Source organism: Brachycentrus maculatus, unplaced genomic scaffold (genome assembly GCF_059751285.1).
Source record: "Brachycentrus maculatus isolate JH-2025_06_01 unplaced genomic scaffold, ASM5975128v1 h1tg000195l, whole genome shotgun sequence".
NCBI lineage: Eukaryota > Metazoa > Arthropoda > Insecta > Trichoptera > Brachycentridae > Brachycentrus > Brachycentrus maculatus.
Window position 1 is genome coordinate 516,738 of NW_028280946.1, and position 26,462 is coordinate 543,199.

The 26,462-nt window shown below is 31.7% G+C and overlaps 3 protein-coding genes and 1 long non-coding RNA gene across 6 annotated transcripts in view; 2 read left to right on the plus strand and 2 right to left on the minus strand.

Moving 5' to 3' along the window:
- Positions 1-14,729, plus strand: part of LOC148307686 (cyclin-dependent kinase-like 4) — a 32,231-nt gene extending 17,502 nt beyond the window's left edge. For both annotated transcript variants that reach the window (XM_088262980.1, XM_088262981.1), the window contains exons 3-9: positions 9,747-9,866; positions 10,614-10,779; positions 10,905-11,012; positions 11,517-11,659; positions 11,745-11,840; positions 11,972-12,109; positions 12,503-14,729. In XM_088262980.1, the coding sequence (XP_088119106.1) occupies positions 9,747-9,866; positions 10,614-10,779; positions 10,905-11,012; positions 11,517-11,659; positions 11,745-11,840; positions 11,972-12,109; positions 12,503-12,625 (894 nt within the window). In that variant the 3' untranslated portion in view covers positions 12,626-14,729. The remainder of the gene's footprint in view (positions 1-9,746; positions 9,867-10,613; positions 10,780-10,904; positions 11,013-11,516; positions 11,660-11,744; positions 11,841-11,971; positions 12,110-12,502) is intronic.
- Positions 14,515-15,633, minus strand: LOC148307687 (uncharacterized). The gene is made up of 2 exons (XR_015837804.1): positions 15,498-15,633; positions 14,515-14,728 (listed from the first exon to the last, which is right to left on the minus strand). It is a non-coding gene; the product is annotated as an uncharacterized LOC148307687 (long non-coding RNA).
- A 336-nt stretch (positions 15,634-15,969) lies between these two features.
- Positions 15,970-17,494, plus strand: LOC148307688 (cysteine protease ATG4C-like). The gene has a single exon (XM_088262995.1). It carries the CDS (start codon positions 15,986-15,988, stop codon positions 17,492-17,494), a length of 1,509 nt encoding a protein of 502 aa, XP_088119121.1. The 5' UTR covers positions 15,970-15,985.
- Positions 17,495-22,989: 5,495 nt separating this feature from the next.
- On the minus strand, positions 22,990-26,216 carry Fntb (Farnesyl transferase beta subunit). Of its 2 annotated transcripts, none has more exons than XM_088262977.1 (4): positions 25,982-26,216; positions 24,212-25,028; positions 23,789-23,897; positions 22,990-23,671 (listed from the first exon to the last, which is right to left on the minus strand). In XM_088262977.1, the coding sequence occupies exons 1-4, from the start codon at positions 26,063-26,065 to the stop codon at positions 23,473-23,475; spliced, it is 1,209 nt and encodes a 402-aa protein (XP_088119103.1). In that variant the 5' UTR covers positions 26,066-26,216; the 3' UTR covers positions 22,990-23,472. The 2 variants fall into 2 exon arrangements, with proteins under 2 accessions (XP_088119103.1, XP_088119105.1); XM_088262979.1 differs by having other exon boundaries at positions 23,212-23,671; positions 24,212-25,249; positions 25,579-26,216.
- Between the last annotated feature and the right edge of the window lie 246 nt (positions 26,217-26,462).

Here is a 26,462-nt window from a genome sequence, read left to right on the forward strand (position 1 = left end):
AATAATGCAGGAGACCTCTACTTACGTGATTAATTCATTCTGAAGGTTTTCGTGCAAGTCGAAAAATCGTGTAACTCGAAAAAAAAATATTTTTTTTTAAATATTTTTTTTTTAACATATCGCTCACTCCTTTCAACAACGTCATAAATAAAAATTCCTAAATTATCAGTTGTGCATATTTTCGGAATGCCCAGAAAATGTACTATATCCCAGCAAAAGCGGCATATTTTTAACTTAATGTTTACCCGCTACTAGACGGACAATATTGTTTTTGCATTTTGAAGAAAAGGTATTGTTTTTTTTTTAAATATACTAAATATTTTTCTAATTGAGATAAAACTTTCAGGTTTAACCTAAAAAGATCTGTTGCACAGTAAAAAAAGGTTAATAAGTGGCTTGATATTTACATATTTTTGATACATTTTATTATATTGAAAACGATCTCCTGGAAAATCTTTTTTTTTATAAATGACGTTGTTGAAAGGAGTGAGTGATATGTGAAAACATGAATGTATATATATATATATATATATATATATATATATATATATATATATATATATATATATATATATATATATATATATATATATATATGTATATATATATATATATATATATATATATATATATATATATATATATATATATATATATATATATATATATATATATATATATATTTATATGCATTTATTTTATGAAACGTTATTATTTTAGAAGTTGTTATTGAATCAGATACGTACACATCGGATTAAATAATAACTTAATTATCAGATTTGTACGTATCATATACTATGTATACCTACACATAATTATTTATGTGTAAATACATGGTTACATTAAAGTACAAACTCCATATTAATTATTGATATTCCCGTATTTTTAATAATTATCATAATTAACCTTCCCTATCCGAAGTATCCTACCTGCAGACAAGTCTTTAAAGGCTTTTTGGGTTTTTTTTTAAACCTGAAAAATATCCAGATCGCAACATACAAGGAAGAAATGTAAATTATGATTTAGTTTTTTATCACATCCTTTGAAAAAGACGGACGGAGGGTGTAAGGCAACTGCTACTGTCGTTTCTCTTTCTCCCTCTCATTATCCCATTAAAGCAATAGTTTACGTAAACAAACGACTTTGACGGAATTTTTTTTTTTTTTTAAATCGTGTAAGTACGAATTCACGTAAGTCGAAATCACGTAAGTAGAGGACTTTCTGTATACATTTTGGTAAGTAATTAATTTATACTGCCTGCTTGTTATGTCAGGTTCCATCTGACGCATACTTCACCCCATGTTATTTTTATTTGCCTTTCCATAATATTATCATAGATGCCAGTTTTTTTTTCAATTTATATCGCTTAAATACGTAACGGAATAATTGGGAGATCGCGTGTTGGAAATTCGTCGGAATATTCTATGGCCAACGATCAAGAAACCCGGCAAAAAATTTGACGGAAATATTATTCCAATTGGGAAAAGGAAATGTTTCAAATGAGGTTCTGTTCGATCATCATTTTTTTACCTCTGAGATTTTGAAAACAGAACTATTTATATATTTCTGTATTTTTTGCCGTAATTCAAAACAAAAGGTAAAAATATGTTTTAAATGCCACGTTGTTCACAGTATTTTATTAAGTAAAATGCATTAAAAATAGTACTTAATTGAGTTTGCAAAGTGAATTTTCGAAAGTAGGTACTCCATCACTTAAAACCATACCTACCGAATATTGTTGACTCATAGTACAGGATATGAGTTTTGTAGCGTTTCAAAATAAAATCATTAAATAAGCTATTTTTCTATTTTATTTTTATAGTTCTAGTCTATGCTTATGTACCTACCTATTACATGACTTTTTTATCTTAGAAGGTATCTCAAAGGGCGTTTGTGCACTACACGGAATTTTTCCGTCCGGCACGTCAGTTAGCGTTTTAAAACGATGATTGGCTTGGATTGGCTTTTTTGTCCATCTTTCTTCGGATCGGTGCTCTTGATCGATGCGTGAACACGTTGCGCGTTAATTCGATCATGCTAAACGGTCGTAGTCGCTTTTATTTATTAAAACGAGACTGCCGGACGGTAAAATTCCGTGTAGTGCACAAACGCCCAAAGGGTGGCCTAAATGTTGATAAAAAGGTTAGTAAGTACAAGGAAATCATACATCCAAAACGTCGTATGTTCAGAAGTCACCAATCAATGATTTTTCAGAATGTTTCACTGTCGTATGACAAAGAATGAACGAACATTTAATATTTTCGATTTACGATTTTTTACCTCGTACCTACAAATATTATTACACGAATCACCCCGAAAAAACTCTGATAATTAACCGTGACCATGAAAATCTAATTTCATATTTATGTTATTTGCCTTGGTAAAAACTCGTGGACGAATCGCCTACGATATAATTCTTTCACATGTTGTTTGGGCACAATTGCATAAAATAATTCATTAGTAAATAATGAACTTTTTATTGACATTTCTTTATGAAATTCATTTTTTGAGGATTTAGCAAGCGGAAATACAAATTAATTCCGTTATAAGGGTGAAAAATACATACATAGGTGCAGGGCGTTTTTTTTTAAAAAAAAAAAACAAGGTCCCAGAACTCGCTTCATGTCAAGCTTTTAAATAAAAATATATATTCAAATAGCATTTACGCATTCATTACAATACCATATTTTATCAATTTGATGAATGATATAAATATACATTTATGCATATTGTAATTACGTAAGAGCAAACATTGTCTTGACTAATTTATTTTGAACATTAAATATATATGTATATATATATATATATATATATATATATATATATATATATATATATATATATATATATATATATATATATATATAAAAATATATATATATATATATATATACATATATATATATATATATATATATATATATATATATATATATATATATATATATATATATATATATATATATATATATATATATATATATATATATTTATATATATATATATAAATATATATATATATATATATATATATATATATACATATATATATATATATATATATATATATATATATATATATATATATATATATATATATATATATATATATATATGTATATATATTTACATATATATATACATATATATATATATATATATATATATATATATTAATATATATATATATATATATATATATATATATATATATATATATATATATATATATATATATATATATCAGTGAAAAAAGGCGCCGAAAATTATTAAAATATCCGCTTTTTATGATACTAGGATTATATTTAAATGAGGCTTATGACGAACATGATTTGCTGTTAATTTGAGTTTACGAAACTGTTGCTGTATTTTTAGGTTGCCTGTTTTACAACCGCACATAAATCAGGTTTTCTTTCAGTGAAAACATTCGTGCGCCATGCGCGGATTTTGCATAACAATGATAAGGCTGTATCTTCTCTAATATTCAAGCGTTACGGGAACTAAAATGATTATTGTTTGTTTCTGAAGTTCGTGGGTCACAAGGTAGGTACCGTTCCTGACTTTCAGCCCACTCGTTGACTACGAGCCAAAACTAGCGTGCACTTTGCATGCAAAGCTGTCGGTTAATTATTTCAACATTACGTTAACCAGCTAACTCCATACTCCAACCACATTCCACTGGAGTGTGACCTCTTAAAAAGGCGATTAGTCAGCTTTTGGTAGTTAATGTGTAACTTAAGATTAAATCAAAACTTAAAAATCTGGGTATTTACGGGGCTTACGACCGTCATATGCAGGTTAAAGTGCTCGCTTTTCACACGTGTAACATTCACAAATTCTACTCATGATTGACAACCACAATACTCAATGTCTTGGAAGTACTATATATATGATCCAATTTCAAAATATTGAACTTAAATCATTAGAATTTTCACTAGAGGTGAGATGAAGAAGCTTTTTTATTGAAGAGAAACTGTTTTATAATCACATATAATCCAGGATTCCGACCTCACATACAAATAAATACATTATTAGATACTGCTGGTTAAGATTTGCGTGATACTGTTTAAGGTTTGTTTGAAATAAGTGGGCGGATCGTGTTTGTAATGTAAAAACAAACAAAAACATAAATTACAATCATTTGCAGTATGAATAACCAGAAAATTACAACGTTGTATAAATATCCAAACTGAAATCATGAGTTTGATAAATCGCTCACTCCTTTCAAGAACGTCATAAATCAAAAATCGTCAATTTTCAGTTGTGCATGTTTTCGGAATGCCCAGAAAATATCCCAGCAAAAGAGGCATATTTTAACTTAATATTTACTCGCTACAGGGCAGAAAATTTTGTTTTTGCATTTTGAAGAAAATGTATTGTTTAATTATTTTTTAAAATTTATTAAATATTTTTCAAATGGAGAAAAAACCTTCAGGTTTTACCTAAAAAGATCTGTTGCACAGTAAAAAGTTCAATAATAGGCTTGATATCTATTTTTAATACACTGCGTTATATTTTAAAACATTAAAATCGTTCTCCTGAAAAATCGAGTATTTTGATTTATGACGTTCTTGAAAGGAGTGAGCGAAATATCAAACTCATGATTTCAATTTACCGCACCAATCTGATTTCATTCAAACTTTTCCAGAATATCGCCCATTAAAATAACTATTTTATTATTATTTTATTATAACATATTGTTTGTATCATTTTTGACACAGTACATATGAGTTCACAACAGGCATCTATATTGGATTCAGAAACCTGTTATTTAGCTGAGACCCTTTTTATTTGTATGCAAGTGGTGAAAACCCAGGTTTGTGAACAAATATTTGGACACACTCAAAATGTTGTGAATATTTAGTTGAATTTAAATAAGTAATCAGTGTATTTAGTGTTGGATATAATGTGTGTGCTCAAATAAAAGTTCAAATTAAATTACAACAAAGATGCATATTCAAAAAATTAATATAATATTAAAATCAAATAAGCTTTACAAATGCGTCAAAGCCCCCGTTTTACGTACACATTACGGGATCAGTGGATTATGGATTTCTAATTACACGTATTCTATTTTGTACACATAGTACTCAAAGTACAAAAGCTCGTGTTACGCACATTCATAGATAAGGTATTTTTAATTAATAAAACCGATCGCGTTCAAAATACATTATCAGTGTAATTGATGGACGAAATATTCATTGATATCTGAGTAGGGGAGAGTGCCCATGGATGGGACGTTTTTGATTTTGCCTCTCTAGTTTTTCTCCGTAAAATAAATCATAAAAAGTAAACATGGTTTCTCTTTATTCAATCTTTTAGCTACATATATACCGTACTTTATTTTCTAAAAAAATTAACTTAACTGACTGAAAAATCGATTTCAAATAATGTCCTAAAATGTCCCATTCATAAACACCCTCCCATGAGTGGGACACCAGTATACCATGAATGGGACATCAATTGAAATGCAAGATCGATGGAAAAATTATATTTTAAAACAAAAATAATTGGTAGGCACTTTCATATAATACGTAGACGCATGCAAAAGAAATTTTATTCAACATTTTTGGCAAAAAAAGTTCAGATATCTTAATATTCCACAATTTTCATGGGCCACATAATTTACGTTTGAGCCATTGCATAACACTTTATTGGTATTCTCCTTCACATATGTGACACTTATTATTCTCCTTTCATTTTGTTTTTGTCAGTGATACACCTTCTATTTCAACAGATTTATCTGAACTGATATCTCTGTTATAACTCATTGAAATCTCTTTTATGAGTTTTTTAAAACTCTTTTAGCGTTAGGCTTATTTTTTGGACTATCTATAGGTTTTCTTTTTCCATTCTTCAATAATTGTATTTTCAAAAATTTGTCCTTTTCTGGAGTGTCTGAGATTATACTTGATTTCCCCTTTCTAATCTTTTTCTGTACTGTAGAACATATTCTTCCAGCTGAATTTAAATACGTGGAAAGCATTTCTTCTTGCTTCAGAGTAAACTAACTAAAAAAACTAACGAACCATCACGCTGCTTCCCCGCAGTGTTAAGCAGAAAGAATAGAACGCCACACCACTCTGTCTTTGCAAACATTCTTCGCCTCTTCCACGTTCATGCATCTCCTAATACATACCCGCTGATTATTACGACTCCTAACCTGACTACTTTTAAGTATTTGGCATTCCTGATGTTTTTCATTCGCCTCATAAATTTATTTTACCGTCCTTTCCTCACTCATTCGTTCTACATGTCTAAACCATTTCAGCACACCTTTCTTAATTTCATCGATAATGCTTGTCTCAGCTTTGCATTCCTTACAAATTCGAATATCTATCATACATCGTTTTGTCGCACATTCTTCTGAGAGATCGCATTTTGACTGCATTCAGTCTACTTTATCCTTCTTTTGCCAACTCCATGTTTCACTGCCATACATTAGAGTTAGAACCAGGACTCCGTTGTGCCCTGCCAGTTTAGCCTCCGCTGATAAGCTCTGTTATTCCTATGCTAGGTGTATGTAAAAATATCTAACCACTAGAAATATCATCCTTTACTTGTTTAACATGTCTATAAAGAGAAGATTTTCCTATTGCATATGTCTTTGCAACCGACCTAATATTTTGCTTTTTATTTTAAACCTCTTCTACAGCAGCTTCAATTTGAACGTTGGTTATGCGTGTTCTTGGCATTATAACCTGAAAACAATATAATGTTTACAATACGTGAAATAAAACGAGTACAAACGATTTTTAATGTAAATAAAAAGTATTCGTCACGAATGGGACAATTTTCCCTTTGAGTGGGACCGTCCCATTCATGATCACTGGACGCGTCCCATTCAAGGAAATGCGTGATTTTTAGAAAAATAGATAAATCGATACATTTATACTTAAGTAAATTTGATGAAACTTACTTTATAATATACGGAGAGAACCGACTTAAATAATTGTATATATCAATTGGAGCACTTATCATAACTTATACGTGCAAACATAATCAAATTACAGTATATAATTTACTTTTTGATGCAAAAAAAAATGTAACACGTCTTACTCGCTTCACTGTCAGTCGAGAACTGTGGTTTGAAGATTAATCTATCTAATATCGTAACGTTAACGTAACGTTTTTGTTACAATAGTTTGGGCTGGAGGACGATTGCCCATTCATCCTCTGTCCCACTCATGGGCACTCTCCCCTATAAATTTTCAATAAAACGCAATCCTACCATATGATCATTTCATACTGTTTTGATCATTAAAAATATATTTACAGACTATGATTATCTATAATTACAAATAGCATTTTTTTACAGATTAATATGAGAAGGTGCGTATGGCATTGCATCAAATTGATGCAGTGTTAACACGATCGTTAATCACATGAAGGCAAGGTAATCAGTCCTGTGCTCTAGATTCTTGGTTATAGGAATGGAATAGTTTTGATGGGATACAGATAAAAGCTTAGGAGTACAAGGTGAAGGACAATACTGCTATGTGGGAAGGGAAAAGTAGATAGGAAAAGGAAAATAGCAGCAATGGCTAAGACACTCGGGGTTGCATAAACATACTCATACTAGGTAATGAAAATTGTACACTACAAGTAAACTACACTGTGTATCTCCTTGGGGATAATCATTTAACGTAAATATTTAACGAAGGAAAAGTTTCACTGTGACGATTGGCCTCATTCATTTCTTAGATTATTTAATTGTCTCTTCAGTTTAGCTTAGTTTAAACACCTGACCGTACGTCAGGGAATGCGGGTTCTAATCCTGGAAGAGAAAAGTTATTTTTTCCTATGATAGTGAAATAATATTGTCATTATTTTTATCTCTCTTTATCTGTTAAAAATATTTTAAAATCGTATTTTCAAATAGTGGACCCGTGGTTAGTGTCACGGACTCTCAAGTCAGAGTTTCTCGGTTTGAACCCACTCTACAACAATTTGATACCTATTTCTAATAATGAGCCGCTTAGGCTCACAGAAATAGTGTGAAATTGAAATACGTATTTGTATTACGGAGCTCGGGTATAGGTAATAATAACTCGTACCATAATTAGGATGCAATCGGTTTATTCAACAGGTCGCCATGACAGTACAATGACAAGTGTGTGCAGCATCCCCTGCATCCATCTCATAAGGGATATAACGCAAACATTCCCAGAGTACACTCCGCCCTGCCCCTAGCGGGCGCACAGGGTCATAGTTCATGGTGCGAGAATTATTGCGCCGTAACATTTGTGTGAATAATAAAAGCTCAAATATTTCTCCTTTCTTCAAAAACAAAAATAAAAATCCCTAGAATTTTGTTCTATAAATGTTTAATCGACAAAAAAAAATAAATATTGCGATTTTTTTATACAAAACAAAAACGTTTGTAGTTCACAGAGTTATTAATCAAATTGATAATCGTGTTTAGTTCAATGTCGATAAAAAGATAACCATATATATTATACACGATGTAGGTTTTTTCATCAAACAATAGATGTGGGACAACCACACGACATGATACTATATGATATCTGACATCTAACCAATTTATCGTGAACTACTTTTAATTGTTTAGTAAATGATTATTGATGTTTTAATGTAGGAAGAATATTGGCATCGATTACAATACTATTTTACTATGATAGAATTTAAATGCTTTTCAATTTGACAAAGCGTGCCCTCAATTTGTGTAATGCATATTATAATTTATCAGTACCTACATTCAATTTGTAGTTTTCCCTCAGGAGACTAATCGGTAGTATCCGATAAAAAAAACTAATATACGTATGGGTATGCAACCCCGAGTGCCCTAGCCAAGGTTTCTATTTTGCTTTTCCTATTTTTCATCCCACACTCCTCGTCCATCTCGTTTCTCATATTTTTCATCCCATCAAAATGAATCCACTCATATCCAAGAACTAGAACTCAGTAATAATCACTCTCCTTCATATAATTAGTGATCGAATTAACACTCTGTCAATCCAATGTGGTGCTCTATGCACCATCTGGATGCGAAAAGAGAATAAACAAATACAAAATTTCGAAATGTTGTAAATATAATAGGTACTATGTAAATGATAGAAGATTGGAGACTATCAAGAAAATAATAATAATAAAATAATAATAAACCATATCCGCTCCCTAGGTGGAGCATATGGAGTCCACAAACTGTCTCCAGGCTTTTCTGTCGGCTGCCAGCTCCCTTGCATCCTCCCAAGTCAGATCCGCATCCCGAAGATCTGACGAGAACTGCCGACGAATTGTCAGCAGTGGTCGTCCTGGGCGGCGCGAACCTGATGCCTTGTAAAAGAGGCAAGCTTGATTAAGGCTCTCAGGAGGCATGCGGAGTACATGGCCAAACCGATTGAAAAGGCGATTCAGTTGGCTTGACCATCAAGAAAATAGTAGCATAAAAAATATTTAACAAAATTAAAATACATAATGGAAACAAAATAAAAATACATATAGATTTAGATTTTTAAAATAAGTATCGTGACATTTTAACTTCGAAATTATGAAAGAGAGCCTTTTTCTATTAGAATACAACTGGAGACCATAAAATTTTATGATACTTTTCCACAGGCATCATTTCAAGAAATAAAATATGTATAAAATATGTATTCAGCTTGTTTTCCCAAAAAAAAAAATATTTTGTCTTCTGAAAAGTTATATGTCCCTTAAATTAATATTCATATTTCCAACAACAAAACTTCGTTGGATCATTACTAATGAAATGTTTTTTTTTTCAGAATTTAAAGCATCCTAACTTAGTAAATTTGATAGAAGTATTTAGAAGAAAAAGGAAACTTCATCTTGTATTTGAGTTTTGTGACCACACAGTTTTGCACGAATTGGAAAAATATCCACAGGTAAGGAAAAAAATATTCATGAGACTCTCGTGCGTTACAAGTGAAACTTAAAGTTCTAGAAACAGTTCAATTTATGAAATACTCTCTTTGCATTTATAGATGATTTTATTATTTCATTAATTCATAAATCATAGTCTAAGAAAGAAATGGCGCATGGGCGTAGGCTATCTACGACGAATGCAACGGAGAGAGTAGAAACAACTCTCCCAATTTTTCCTTTAACTGCCAGTTGAATTCGGAGAGGTAGTATTCCACTTTTTTGTCTGATCCAAACCAATTTGCTGTACCGCGCATATAAAATTTTCATTTCAAAAACAAATTGTTAAATAGTATGATATGCAGGAATGCATGAAAATCAATATATGTTGTTGTAGCTCATGAGATTTAATTGCTCATTTTAATGATTGGCTAAAAACGGCCACGTACAATAAACTATTAATGAAGAATAACATTATAATATCAAATAGTTTCATACCAAAAAGTAACTGCCTACTCTAGGGCCTTTCAGTATTGTGAAATGTTGAGCATTTTCAACAATTACTTTATTTGGAGATGAATAGGTAAAAGTATTTGAAATATATTGATAATGATGAGTGATTTCTGTTTTTTAACATTCATTTATTGTCTAACTCAATAAATCTGAATAAAAAATATGCATTGGAAAAAACACTGTAAAGTATAAACACGTATAAAGTTAGAATTTTCATTAGTTTATATCCATAATATTATGTTATTTTCTACTACCAGGGTTGCCCGGAGTTGTTGACAAAACAAATCACTTGGCAGACGCTACAAGGTGTGGCATATTGTCACCAACATAACTGCATCCATCGGGATGTAAAGCCAGAAAACATTTTACTCACATCTCGGGGAGTAGTAAAGCTGTGTGACTTTGGATTCGCCCGCATGATAAGTAAGGAAAACTTTAAAGCTATATTCGTTTTCTTTAAACAAAGAAATATTTGTTTATTTTCCATAATATTTTTCATAATAATACCATATTATTAGATGATTTCAATTTTGCAATTATTTTCCCAGGTCCTGGAGAGAATTATACAGATTATGTAGCCACTCGGTGGTACAGAGCACCAGAGCTATTAGTCGGAGATACCATGTATAGCACTCCGGTGGATGTTTGGGCTATCGGTGAGTTACATGAAATAATAAACCAAAGATAATGATGTATAATTAGTCCCGATATTTTTTTTTTACTAACAACCTAATACAGTAAAAATCCGTTAAACACGGGCATATGTTTCAACACATTCCAGAGTTAAACAAGATCATTGCATAATGCAAATACTTTCATCTAGTGAGTATCAAAGCAACAAAATTGTATGCTATTTCGGAAAATACAAATATTCGTGCGATTTCTGTAAATCTCATTATTATAGTAATACTGAAACAGTGTTAAGCGGGGTAAAATCTATTTTAAGTAGGTTTATAAAATTAGTTGAAGACTAGATATGACAGTGAGTTAAACAGTCGATGCCCAAAACTCCTGATAGCAGAAAACGTATAACAGAAACATTGGCCGGCCTACTGACTTCCCATAAAAGTACAGCGTAACTAAGGTTGTATTGTCGAGTTGATAAGTGCCCTACAAAAAAAAATTACATGTGGTTTCATTAGTAAAATGTTCATTTACAGGTTGTGTATTCGCTGAGCTTATATCCGGCGAGGCATTGTGGCCTGGGAAAAGTGACATGGACCAATTATATCTAATAAGGCGGACATTAGGAGACCTTTTACCGAGGCATATGACAATATTTTCACAGAATGACTTTTTTCAGGTCAGTTTCAACAATGTTTGATAAGTAATTAAGAGTAGAAATACAATAAAATGCTTTATTTATTGCGGTTCATTAAATTTACCAGGGTATGACATTGCCGGAGCCTTCATCTATTGAACCACTTTCAAAGAAGATACCTCAAAGATACACCAATGAGAGAAATATTCAGGACTTTATGGAGGTAATTTTAATTGCAATTTATTTACTTGTACTTATAAAAAAAGAAATAACTGATAAATGGGTTTGGTGGACACTATCCAAGTCTTTTAAGTAGATATATTTTTATAATAGATTTTTGTTTGATACTTTCAGAAATGTTTAGACAAAGATCCTGCCAGAAGATGGACCTGTGAACAGTTACTCAGGCACTCCATCTTTCAAAACTTTTACTACCGGCTGCCGGACTCAGAAATAGAAGAATTTGAGAAAATGAAGAGGGACAAATCAAGGGTTTGTTGTTGAAATATGTACATTTTTCATATTATTAAATAAATAACACTGTTTGCCAACATGTATTTTTCTTTCAAAGCAATTATTTAAAGGCCGAGTCAAGTCAAATAACAGCATTATCCAACATTAAATTTTTCATAAGTATGATGCATTAATATGAAAAATACTCCTGAATAAAATTAGTGCATTTCATACAATTAAATATTTACATATTTCAAAATAACTATTTCATATGTATTTCAAATATTCAATTCGTATCATTCTCTACTATATTGTAATAAATATCCTTAATATCATCTTCTTTACTCAATATTGAATTTTTGTAAAAAAAAATTACATTTTAGAAATAAAATTTGTTTACAATTTTTTTTAATATATTCTTTGTTTTGACAGGGTTCCGTTCAGATAAACACAACATCCCTTCCACAACTGCAAGTGCCCAACCAAGATGCTCGCTTGCAACAAGCCAAGAACAAACGGAACCCCAATAAAATGGACCACCTTCCAACAATATGACTCAATTACAACGGATCCAATCAAAAAAGATCCTTTAAAGACTTTAAATAATAAAAATGGCAACTTAAAGCTGTACCTTGTGATCTTGAAATTCTTAGCTTTGTGATTAAATTATAAGGTTTGGTATATTTGATTGAACAGGCATCGTAGGAGACTTTTGATTAGATATTAGTAGCTGCGTTGTGTTGGAAATTATTACACAAGTATTTATGTTGCGAAAAGACGGCTGTGGTAAGTGAATTCATCCTAAATGAACACCGATACATCAGAGGATTAACATCTCGATGAGTGAGTTCTTGCTAACTATACTGTTAATATAAGGAGTGTTTTTTTTTTCACAACATAGATTATTTAAAAAAAACGAATGTTTTGAAAAAAAAATTTTTTTACAATTCACGCAATAAAACTTATGCCGGGATTTATTGTCCGTTTTGTCAAAACTAATAGGTATATTTTTTACAAAATTGTGAAAGAGGTATTGCAGATAATAAGCCTCTTAATGCAACAAAAGTCCAACCCACAACATGATTTTGAAATTACTTAGTTAGACTGTAATAAAAGACTAACCCGGTTTTGAAGTCATACACTAAATAAAACTTATGTTTTAATTTTTTTTCAATGTATTATAACAACTTATCTTTTCTTATGGTGTACATATACAAAAAGAAAAATTTGTATGATATATCCGAAACAAAAATGGATGGCTGAAATTTCAGTAAAAAACCTTATTTAAAAATTTCTGCATTCAACCAATTTTGTGTCTTGAACTTTTGTAGCATAAAATGACTATTATGGTCGTGTCACATGTTAAACAAATTAGAAAAAAACACAAAGATATTTACGGAATTACCAATGAATATTATATATTTTCCAGTCTTTTCTCTCGCTGTTTTCGCTTATTACTTGAACTTTGTGTTGCTTCATATCAAATATGAATGATTTTAAATAGTAAAATTCATAATATACACTGCAGAACACAATACATACTTGATATTTTTATTCAAATATAAGATATCAATGTACTATGCATTTAGCTATTTATGATCAACCCAGGCCATGTTTTCAATGACTAATTATTATTTAATAATAGAGCAATTCAATGTTTATTTTACTACTGAAATATTTCATGCGTTTCTTAATTTAGTGTAAATTATAGTAAATATGCAAAATTTTGTTATTGTATGGTACTTTCCAGAAATTAGTATTCAAATTAAAATAAACCCATATTGTAAATTGATAATATATCAATTATTTATCATATTTAAAAAAAATTAAAGGTTAGCATTGTGTAAATTAATAATGTGTTAACATATAATGCGCCTTGCCACATATTATGAAAATATTATTCTGGTTTAAACTATCATTTTATAGACTGTAACATTTATTATTCTATCAGCCAATGACAGGCCGGGATCCTTTAAAATACCCAGACCTCTATAATTTCTATTTGTTGAGATCCCAATTTTTTTATCGATAATAAATTACAACCTAGCTTGCGAATACTACGCTAACTAATTCAAACAATACCCACCTCTAGTACACACGGTTCATTAACGCCGACATCTCAATCTAGGTATTTGGTAATTGATCAATCATACATATTTTTCAATCTGGATTACAAATGAAGATATTTTGTTTTCAAAAATATTTGTACATTTTAAGTTTTTAAATTGTAAATCCAAACAGCATGTGTAAAAAAGGGATGTTTTGTTTCCTTCAATCGTGTGCTTATTTTATAAAATTATGTAAAGAAAAGACCATGTACAAACAAAATTAAATGAATACCGGCACAATGATCAATTGCCGATCTGAATATTGTGGTATTTCCTAAAATTGTAAATGTGTAAAAAGATCATAATGTAAATTGTAAAAAGAAATAAGAATATGAATAAGTTACTCGAATAAATGTTTTTATTATTTATATTTAAACACTAAAAAATAAATAACTTATTTACAGCGCCACTGACTTGACTATTTATCACCATTGTAACATTAGAAAAAGGTTATTGTAAATAAAAGTACACAAAAATAATCCTCGTTTTATTCCTTCTTTTCATCTTTCTGTACTGTCCCAAAAAAACGTTCTTTTATTTTGTGAACGGCCTGAAAAAAAAATCAAAATCAATACAAAAGTTAAGAAAAATGGTTTTTAAAGCAAAAAATAAAAGGGAGTACACAAATGTAAGGGCATACTTCACACTTCGTGACCATACATCCTGTTTTTAGATAGCCTGCCCCAATATAAAACAATTTTTTTTCACGTCCGCCTCCGTAGTGTAATGGTCAGCACGCTCGGCTACCGTTCTGGAGGTCCCGGGTTCGATTCCCAAGGGGGGTAAAATAAATATAAGTGATTTTTTCACTGTCATATTTATTCAATATTACCCTGGACTGGTACCTGAAGCGGAGGGCTGATCACCTTTCCTTCATGTGTAAAACGATCAAGATAACACTGCGTTTATATGACGCAGTGCCCTATGCACCATTGGGGTGCGGATAAGGGTTTTATTTTTACAATTATTTATTATATTATTTTCTTTATCAACATTCCTTTTTATTTTATTGATACATAAAAACTATGAAAAAATACGTGTTTCCTTGAATATCCATACTAATATGTAAAAATTGGTAGATGTCCCGTTTTGAGGACAAAAATAAATGGTCAGTCTAGGCATACTTTAACTAAACTTTAACAAAACCTATACTTCAACCAAATTTTGAACATATTAAACTAAACTTTGTCCTGTATTTAAGTTAAATTATATTAAGAAATTTATGGTGACACTAATGACAAGAAGCTCTTAAATATGAAAATAAACATAAGAAAGGATAATTTCAATAACCTAAAGTGAGAAATGAAAAATTTACTTACCAAAACAACGGGTTCACCCTGCAACCGCTCTTCACTGCTAACAAATGTTTCGTTGTGTTGCAATCGACTCCAGCCCCAATGCAAACCAACTATAAAAGGGACCATAACTACTACAACCAAATTTCTGTTAACAAATTTCTTGATAGCTTCCATTCTTTATTTTGATATAAAAAAATATACTTGCATAACCTAACAAATATGTTCGAAATTACTAGAATTGCAAATTTTCGTTATCATATAGACTTTTTGGTTTTGACATTTCTCGGGTGTTTCCATGCAGAAAAAAAAGCTTAAGTGTGTCCATACTAACTTAAAATCAAACCATAGAAAAATATCGGTCGTGTTATGTCAGATGTCAAAAGTGTCATCGGTTTTCAAGTAAATAAATCGTACCCCGAAAAAAAATTTCATGTGTAATTTACAGGGTAGTAGAGCAATTTATCCTCCTTATCGCACTTTTCAAACAGTAAAATAATGCTCACCATAACATGGATTCTAAAAATTCTGACATCAAACCAAACGAGAGGTTAGAAAATTCGAGACATACGAGGTCACACTCTCACAATAGAACTGTTTCTTACCCCCTTTCATCAACCAGCAATGCAGCTCAAATGTCTTCGTCACAACCGAGCAGTAACATGGTGTCATTCCACGGGAACTGGCGAAGTGGAATCGCTACGGGTTTATTACCAGACCCTGAACCTTCGCAAGAGAAGCCAGAAGATGCATCTGACCTTAAAGGAAAAGTCGAGTCTCGCTTGATGTCCCTTTGGAATAACGTGAAGTACGGTTGGACTGTGAAAATAAAAACAAATTTCTCTAAAGAATCTCCGGTGTGGTTACTCGGAAGATGCTATCATAGAAAACTCAGCCCGACGGATTCCATCGAAGGATCTACAGAAGTAGGCACGGATGCCACCGCGCAGCAAGTCGCGGAGCAGTTAGAAGGAGAGGGCATAGAGGGTTTCAAGACAGACTTCCTCAGTCGCTTGTGGCTCACTTACAGACGGGAGTTTCCCATATTGAACGGGTCCAACTTCACCTCGGACTGCGGTTGGGGCTGCATGCTGCGTAGCGGCCAGATGCTCCTGGCGCAGGCTCTCATATGTCACTTCCTGGGGCGCTCCTGGAGGTGGACGGCCGACCAGACCATCCTCTCCGCCCGCACCTATCAGGAAGACTGCTGCCATCGTATGATCATCAAGTGGTTCGGAGACAAGCCGTCTTTCAACAGCCCTCTCTCCATCCACCAGTTGGTGACCCTGGGGGAGACCATGGGCAAAAAGCCCGGAGACTGGTACGGTCCCGGATCCGTGGCGTACCTCCTCCGGTCCGCAGTTATAGAAGCTTCTAAAGAAAACTACGAGTTCGACGACCTGTGCGTTTACGTAGCCCAAGATTGCGCCATATACTTGCAAGACATTAAGGAACAGTGCACTAAACCGAACGGAGCTTGGAAAGCTCTCATAATCCTCGTCCCGGTGCGACTCGGAGCCGAGAAACTGAACCCCATATACGGCGCATGTCTCACCGCCGTGCTGAGTTTGGAATATTGCATCGGGATAATAGGAGGAAAGCCGAAGCACTCCTTATATTTTGTCGGTTACCAAGATGACAAATTGATACACCTCGACCCGCACTACTGTCAAGAGGTCGTGGACGTTTGGCAACCCAATTTCCCAGTTGGCTCCTTCCATTGCAGATCTCCTAGAAAAATGCCACTTCTGAAGATGGACCCTTCTTGTTGTATGGGCTTTTATTGCGCTAACCAAAATGAATTCAATAACTTCAGAAATACTGTCCAGCCATTCCTGATCCCGCCGAATGCGGCGAGTAATTCTGAATATCCCATGTTTGTATTCAGTAATGGTTCCAGTGTCGACACTCACGTACCTTCTACTCGCTACTCCATTCTAGAGACAGATGAGAGATGGGTTTCTCATAATGTTAATGACAGTGATACGGATATGGAATGCGAGGAGTTTGTTATTATCTGAGATTCAAGATGATGAATGTATTTATATCGTAAGTATTTATACTAAAGCTTATCCAAAATGGTAAAAATCTCTCGTTTGTAAGTTGCTAAAGTACTATCAAAAGTTTTAGATTTGCTCAAACTATTAATTGACTTTGCTTTATTTGTAAAAGTCGTATTTACAGAACTTCCGAGTGAAATAGGCAGAAAAGCATATTTTCATAACAGCAAATTGTGAAGATACATAACTGGACCTTTGAAAGATAATATGAGCTGCATTAGTAGGCATTAATTCAACAAAAATATTTCATTTGAAGTAAAGTACCTTTGATGCTTTAAATTTTATACCAAAAACATTTTAAAAGTTCCAAATAGCTAAAATAAAGTATTACTAATATCTGAGGGGATGTCCGCCTCCATGGTGTGCGTGGTTAGCGTGTTTAGCTATCGTGCTGGAGGTTCCGGGTTCGATTCCCAGGAGGCTGTAAATAAATGTTAGTGATTTTACACTTCAGAATTTATTTAATATTACCCTGGACTGGTCCCTGAAGCACAGGGGTGATGATCGCCTTGCCTTTGTGTAAGATCAAAATAACACTGTGTCAATACAGTGCAGTGCCCTATGCACCATTGGGTGCGGATAAGGGTTTGAAGAAGAAGAATATCTGAGGTATTCAGGTATTCTGTCGCATGTCATGTATTATCTAAATTTTCAGGAGGCAATAACAGTTTTTAATTCAACATTCGTCAGTCAGACCGCACAGTATGCCTAATAATTTGCATAATTTGGTACGAGTCCCCATGTTCAAGCAAAAAGAATACTAAATCAACATTTTTTTTGTTCATATTATTTAAATTTTTTAATATTGAATTGTTTTTTTATTCCAATTTCATTTACTATGTAAAATTTTTTTTACTCTGAAAGTGTTCACCCGAAAGATAAAAGTTTATGAATGATTATAAATTTAGGGCTAAATTGATTTCATGTCACCTTAAGAATATATATTTTAATTAAGGACAGTACATAAACATTGGTAGTATTTATACATTATTGATAAGTTTATATTGTTTATGGGGCATCTTTGAAATCATTAGCTCCTAGATGAAATAAATCATATTCCACACCTTAAAAATAAAATAAAGGTGTTTTGCTTTTCATCAAAGAGCTTTTATCTATGAAAATATTTAAGATGTGATGGCTTGTTTGTGAAAAAAAATATATATATAGGGGACCATTTTTTAAATGGTCTTTTTTTAATACTTGTAAAATTCGACTGCAGAAAAAACCTGAACCAATAATTTTGTAAAATATTTACAGAATATTTAGTTTTTCAAAGCGACCATTTGATAAATCAAGCAAATGATATACAATCTCAGATCATCTCAAACCTATTTGTCAGCAACAATTTTTTCCATCATGCTGAAATAATTTTGTTTTTAAAACAAATGAATAAGATAATATTAAACTCGTGACAAATTGATACCAGTACAAAACACGTATTTGTCAACAACGACCCGCTTTAATTTTTCATATTTACTCATATTTTAAATTGATTGAATCACTTAAAATCCTTGATCAAACCATAAAACACATGTTATTATTGATTATAGTCATATTAAATTTCAATAGTATTATGGATAAAACAAAATAGTTCCATTTTGCATTACATAATTATTATTTTATATTCACAGTTTATAAATAAATGAAGAATGAGTGTGTTATTACTTATTCAAAGAGGCAAATAAACTACATAGTTCCTACTTTTATACCAATTTTAAAATCTGATGAGATTGTTGTAATCTTTCACAGCAACGAAACCTCATTTTGAAAATATGCACTTATGGGTGTTGGCAGAAATTAGATTAGATTAATAGCAATATTTATTTTCTAAATGCCTGAAATAACAATGTATTATTTACCAAACTTCATTATAAAAACAACTCCGTATCTTGGTTTATAGTTTGTCAAAAAAGAGTAGAAATTAAATCAATCGAAACATTAATAATAACACTAAATTATGTTGTCATTGTCGCTGGAATTGAAAACCGCTTGAGCATATTGTCAATGGATGATAAGGAGAGTGTTATATTGTCATTTTTTTTACGGGAGTATAGTTTTTTGTGATCTTCAATTTAAATGGAATTCAAATAATTCTAGATGAATATCTTAAGTGTTGCCATAAGAACTATACCAGCGCCCTTAATTATTTTCTACTCTATTTTAAATCTGTTATTTACAGTATATAATTTTATGATACTGATAAATATTGACTTTTTATTTTTATTTTAATTAAAATGTGTTAATCTGATAGGATATTTGATAAAACATATCATAGGCTTGATATCTAAGGTGTGTAACTACATCTGGGATTATTGGGGAGGAGAGATTATAACACTACAATTTAATCATCATAAGTATATTATTGGAACTAGAATGTTTTACAAAATTATGGTGTTTTTATTCTGTCCTCTAAAGTAAGCCAAGATGGAGTTAGATATTTTAAAGATTGTGCCAACGATATATGGTTGATTCTGGTTAATTTTTTAAAATTCTAAGTAGAGCGTCAGCCAAATTATGCCACTATAGATAAAATGTATATCATATTACTATTAATAAAAAAATTACCCAAATTAAATTAACCAGAAAAATGACTATAAACGAACAAATTTAGAATACATTTTTAAAAATAGTATTTGCCATGTTGTAAACTAGTGATAAACCTTATATTTATACATACTGTACCCATTAGGTATACTAATTAAAGGTTCATTTTCGCTTCGTCTTTACTTTCGGATTCTCTCATTTGTTAATGAACTACGTAATCTGTTTAATGAATTACCACAATTTGGGCAATATCCCAAATGTGAGTCATAAAAATATCTAAAGATATACAACAATGCTGACTTCCATCCATCACTGCAATGTAATTAAGGGAATATTCTGGTCTAAAGGTCTCGATTTCAGGCTTGATAAATATATATATATATATATATATATATATATATATATATATATATATATATATATATATATATATATATATATATATATATATATATATATATATATATATATATATATATATATATGTATATATTTGTGCACAGATTTCCAATCCGGCCCTCCAGGGGTCAATTTTGACTTGCTGGGGTTACATTTTAACGAGAAAAAGAATTAAGGGCCCACAAGATTTTAATGGAAGCATAGGTGAGTGGAAAAAATGGTGACTGGTTCTTCAACTAGAAAAAAATCGAGAAAAACTATTGGTGCTGTTGCAGCCTCTCAAACTGACTGTATTCTTAAGGGCACATAATTTTCTGAGATAATACATTCTTAAAATTGCATTTTTCTTCTAAATTTCTAGACTAGAATAGAGATTCAATAGAGTTCTAGAACAAATTATGGTAATTCGTTAAACAAATTTAATAATTAATTAAGAAATGGGATTTTCCACCACTAGCTATTACCACTGCTAAGAAACTTATCCTTACACTTGCCATGGTGACCTTTTCCAGCCCATAGCACAAAGCGATATTCATTAGGTTTTTCCATATGCAAATTGCAGTAAATTGACAACATTTCGTATTTGCCATGGGCTGAGAAAGGTCACCATGGCAATTATTGAAGTTATTTTTTTGTAAATAAAGAATAATATTTAAATTTGAACTTGCCATTGTGGGAAATTCTTAATTTATGGGATGGCTTATTGCATTACGCGCATTGAAAAAATGCTATTATGGATATGAAAATAGACCTGTTGGATGAAAATTTTTAAGCACAAGCTAAAAATAATAGTAAACATTATGTATAAATAAAAATGCAATTAAATTCAACGACATTGAAATCAGTTTTTTAAACAATTTTTTGCAAATATCTCAACTCCTTCAGTGGAGAATTATAATTTTGCATGTTACACATTTAAATGTTAAATACACAAGACTGTCGACAAATTGCATAAATAGCATTATTTATCAATATGGGTTAAAATATTTCAAATTTATGTACATAATATGCTACACATATCCTCTACACTGATATTTGTGTTATTATGAAGCTGAAGTTTACTATGCACTATGTGTATGAATTTTTACCATTTTGATATATTTGAATAAAAGTTTCAGCCCCACCGCATTTGCATCCCAAAGATTTAAAATTATATTCTTGGATTTCACACATTTTAAAACCGAATACAATCTTATGATATTCATATTTTTGAAACGTTCCTTCCCCATTTCTTCCCTACTGAGTGTTTATAATTGGATTGGTCGTGACGACTATCTGCAATTTCTTAAAGTTTAAAAAAAAATCCTAGCTTAATCTTTTGTCCATCAGACATTGTTCTGTGCGCAATATTTGGTAAAAATCCTCACGTTAAATCACAAAGAGTTTACTGAATTGATGTATTTTGGTTTGTTTTGAACACAGGTGTGTACTTTTTTCCACTGTTTTTACAAATTGATTGGAAATTCCTCTGTGAATGATGAACTCTGAAACACGAATATGAACCTTGGGTTTAAAAAAAATGTTCTTAATCTGTGATCTGTAACGCTATATGGATTCTCCGCACCTTATGGTGTATAGAGTACCCCGTTGGATCGAAGCAGTGCCAACTATTGTATTGATTGTTGACTTTATGAAGGCAAGGTGATTGATACTGCACTTGAGACATTATTTTGTGGTAATATTAAATATGTGTGAAAAAGTCGCAAATATTTATTTTAAACAATTAAACTCTTGCATGGTAACCAATGTACTAACAACTTTGATATAGAGGCGGACAAGCAGTGTCTGCCTCTATAGTGCATGCATTTACTCTGCAAAAATAATGTGCGAGGTTCTTATATCAATATTTTTTATCAGAACACGTAATCTAGCAACGGGTTATCTCAAAAACCGTTTTTTTTTAAAAGGATTTTTCATCATTTCTGAAGTGGCAAGTTTAAAACACTGCTTCATTTAATTTTAAAAGAATTCTTTTTGGTAGTCTTAAGTGTACTTGAGAATTCACTATGGCAAAAAGGCTAATTTAGTTATAACTAATTTGCGTTTTAAGAATCTCTATATAGTTTCAACCAATAAAAAAAATGTATAAAAAAATTCAATATAACCTGATATTCAAAGTAAACCTCAGGTAATCTCCATCGAATTCATAACCTGTGTAAATATGGAATAATGAATAAATTGATGGTAAATAACTCTGCTACGAAAAAGGATTTTATGACAATATTAAATATTTTCAAAAATACTTAGTATATGCTGCGATCATTCTTAACTTATGTTTATATTTCAATTATGTTATGATTCGTTATTGAGATTATTATTATGTTTGTTCAATAATATCTGTGATCCAATTCGACTTGCACCAGTTACATAAACTTTGATTTAACGTGTGATATTCGATAAGGTGAAGTTTAAGAATATTCTTTATTCCAGTAAATAAGTTGGATAAGTACTTACCTAGTGCTTTGAGACCATTTGTTTATTAATAAACATTAATGCCAATAAATACAAATGTATATAATCAGTTGGGAATATTTTATTTTGTATAATTTATTACTATATTTTCTCCGTAACAAAACAAACATAACTTGATTTCTTTCTGTTTAGTCTTGTGATGTTGAAAATACATAGTTTTCAGGTAGAATAACATCTCTTGACTAAATCAAGGTGTAATTATTTGATGATCTCTAGGAAAAATTATTCCAAAAATACTTAAATTTATAAAATAAATATAGACATAATTAAAACCATGTTTTATTTCCTTATGTTATTAATATACCAAATTACATTACACAGATGAGATTTTTGGAGTGAGTACATGCATACAAAGCTCTTGGAAAAATAGAAATATATTTTAGATGGCATAAATTGAAGGCAGTAAGCAAGTACATAGATCATAAAATATGTTTATGCACAATTTTTCGGGACTAGCATAGAGCGAAAAAAAAATATTTTTGTGTTTTCTTATTTAAGACATAACATAAAATTATTTGTGGGCCTTATTGATCTTCAGGTAGCGGAAGATACATGAAGTGTCGTCCCATGTTGTAGGCCCTGTGCGGGGCTATACAGTGAATTGGGTGGATTCTGTTTAGTTTATTCTCAACGGAGCCCAGTATCGAAGGTTTCAGGCCCAGTCCAAATTGGGCGATTGATAGTCCACACAGCACATAATTTGTGTGATATAAATCTCTTTTTCTGCAATAATATAAACATTACATATTAAAATAATTTTATATCAATACTGTTCTATGGTATAATTATTCAGTAAAAATAATATATTTATCATTTGGAATATGGAAAAGCTGTACTCACTTTCCAGGTTTATCCAAAAACCCTCCCTTTGGGTGTTCACAACACAAGAGAATGTATTCCTGTAGGAGAGATTGATTGAATAGTACTGTATCTATAAATTCTGCTTCACCTAAAAACATACATACATATGTAGTTACAATCCATTCTAAGCATAGACAATTAAAATTTATTTAAATCAGTGAAGTTCATTTATTTTTTGAAGTTTAATATGGAGCAATGCTTAAGTTAGGATTTGTTTTAAATCAAACTTATAAATTTGAAAGCAATACTTAGATGGTTTTATTCTTCAATATTTTACAAGAATGAACAAAGACCAAGTGAATGTTTGAAGGTCTTAAAGCAGTCGTATATTACATATGAAGCCAGTATAAGAACTAGTATTAGATGATATGGCAGTACAGAAACTAGTATGAAGTATTTTACCTGTTTCATTGAAAATAGAATGAATAAGCGGGAAGACAGCGCCTTGCCAGAAGGAATAACATCCATCAACTAGCTTGTTAGTTCTGCCTTGGAACCCTCCCTCCAACTTCATCTGTCGATTTACACACCATCTGATGAGCGAATCCACGTCACAAGATTTCAAACGCTGCAGAATAGTGAGACCTGCCACAGCGCAGAAGGTATACCCGCCATGCGCCTCCATCCCGTGCGTACCGCTAAAGCCCCCTTCGTAAGTCTGGCAACTTATTATCCATTCGGCCGTCTTATCGAATAAAGGCTCAAATTTTATATTTGTAATTATGGCGACATTGAGGGCGCAGTACGCTCCTCTTACATCTACTTCACCTCCTTTGTGCATTGCAAAAGAACCATTTGGGGATCTGACGCTCCAAAGAAAGTCTCTTAAGGTTTTTCTGTTGATCGATTTGAAAGCTTCTTCTGTTCCGATTGACGCTAGGACGTTAATGGCCGCGTACGTGGGGGCCAAGTGAGCATACTGGCCTGGCCCACCACCGTAACCTCCATCTTCATGCTGGCACTTTGCCAAGAATTTTACCATGTCGGAAAGTATGTCGTCATCTGGCATACTGTTTAACATCCATAGGGAATTTATGATCCAGAAGCAAAGCCATGGTCTGCTAGCGTCGAGGCAGTCATAATATCCAGCTAACTCGGTTAAAGATTCTTTTAAATACGCTACATGGTTCTTCCTTTGTATGAGCGGTAATTCAGGATCCATGGATGATCTTAATTTAAATGCTTCATGTGCTTGTAAAATTAATTTTTCCACTTGCAGCTGAAAATAACAGTTTTAAAAATAATATCACGTTGAAAGCAATATTTTTACCTTACGATGCTAACCTTTAATTTGCAAGACCCTCTCAAAACATTTTTAAAATGGTTTTCTAAACATATGTTTTAAAACCTAATATCTTGCAAAGATTATTAATTTTCCAGTTTCTGGTTTTTATTTTGGAATATACCCACGATATAAAATTTATAATTTTTTTTTTTAAACTAACTAACCATCACGCCGCTTCCCCGCAGGGGTAGGCAGAGAGAATCGAACGCCACACCACTCTGTCCTTGCAAACATTCTTTGCTTCTTCTACATTCATGCATCTCCTCATACATACCCGACGATTATTACGACTCCTGACCCGGCCGCTTTCAAGTATTTGACATACCTGATTGTGCCAAGTTTTCCTCGGTCGTCCTCTGCTTCTTTTTCCAACTACATTCGCCTCATAAATTTGTTTAACCGTTCTTTCTTCACTCATACGCTCCACATGTATAAACCATCTCAACACACCTTTCTTAATTTTTTCGATAATTTTTTTTTTTACCTTAACTTATTCCCCAGACACGGTTTTGTCCGTAGAAACTCTATATGAAAATACTAGGCATGGTTCCTCGTATATAAAATGTACGTAAAAAATATATAGTTTTTTACTTCTATTTTTTATTTGGTTTATGATTATTATTATTTACATTAGTTATCAAATGTGAAGTTGTATTTTATTATTATTTATGTTGAAGATCGTCTTACTAAAGAACATGTCAAAGTAAGCTGACGAAAAAGGATACAATATGTAGCCCCTGTCATGAAGAGTTATTCCATCACAATAAACAACAGTACATGTTTACAAAGGTTTTGTTTTTCCTGGGGAATTCTTTATGTCTTAATATTTTGGTATGATTCTCTCCATCTTATAAAATATATATGGTCTCATTACCAAGTTAAATTACCTGATCTTTCACTGTAGATGTGTCGTCCGTTTCTGTCAGCTGCTCATTTTGAACTTCTTCATAAAATCTCAACATTTTTAGCATTTTCAAAATCAATATTTTTCTATTCCACTTTCTATATGAAGCGCGCGACTATATTTAAGTATGTATACGCGTATCTTGTGCCAACATTTATTGTTTTTTTTTATCGACGCCGAAAAGGAACTTCTCCTATCAACATTCGATAACACAATATGCACAATAGACAATTTGGAGAAATAGATACAAAATAGAATCATACAAATCAAAGACAATATTAGTGAGGTGAATATTTTCGAAATCAAATGTTTTCCGCTCGAAAAATAAACAACCAATTGATTATTTTTGTACAGAATTTTTACTTTTTTATAAATTCTCCACCCCTCCTGTTATCTCTCTTCTTATCCATAATACATGACATCGGGAAATTTATGTAAAGTGAGAATAGTGTAGATTCATCGTA

Excerpts from the sequence above, each read along its gene's own strand:
- LOC148307688 (XM_088262995.1), top strand. The coding sequence starts at position 15,986 with ATGGATTCTAAAAATTCTGACATCAAACCAAACGAGAGGTTAGAAAAT.
- Fntb (XM_088262977.1), bottom strand. The coding sequence starts at position 26,065 with ATGCTAAAAATGTTGAGATTTTATGAAGAAGTTCAAAATGAGCAGCTG. Across the intron at positions 25,029-25,981 it reads CATCTACAGTGAAAGATCAG|CTGCAAGTGGAAAAATTAAT; the intron begins GTAATTTAACTT and ends TGTTATTTTCAG. Across the intron at positions 23,672-23,788 it reads TTTTTGGATAAACCTGGAAA|AAAAAGAGATTTATATCACA; the intron begins GTGAGTACAGCT and ends ATATTATTGCAG.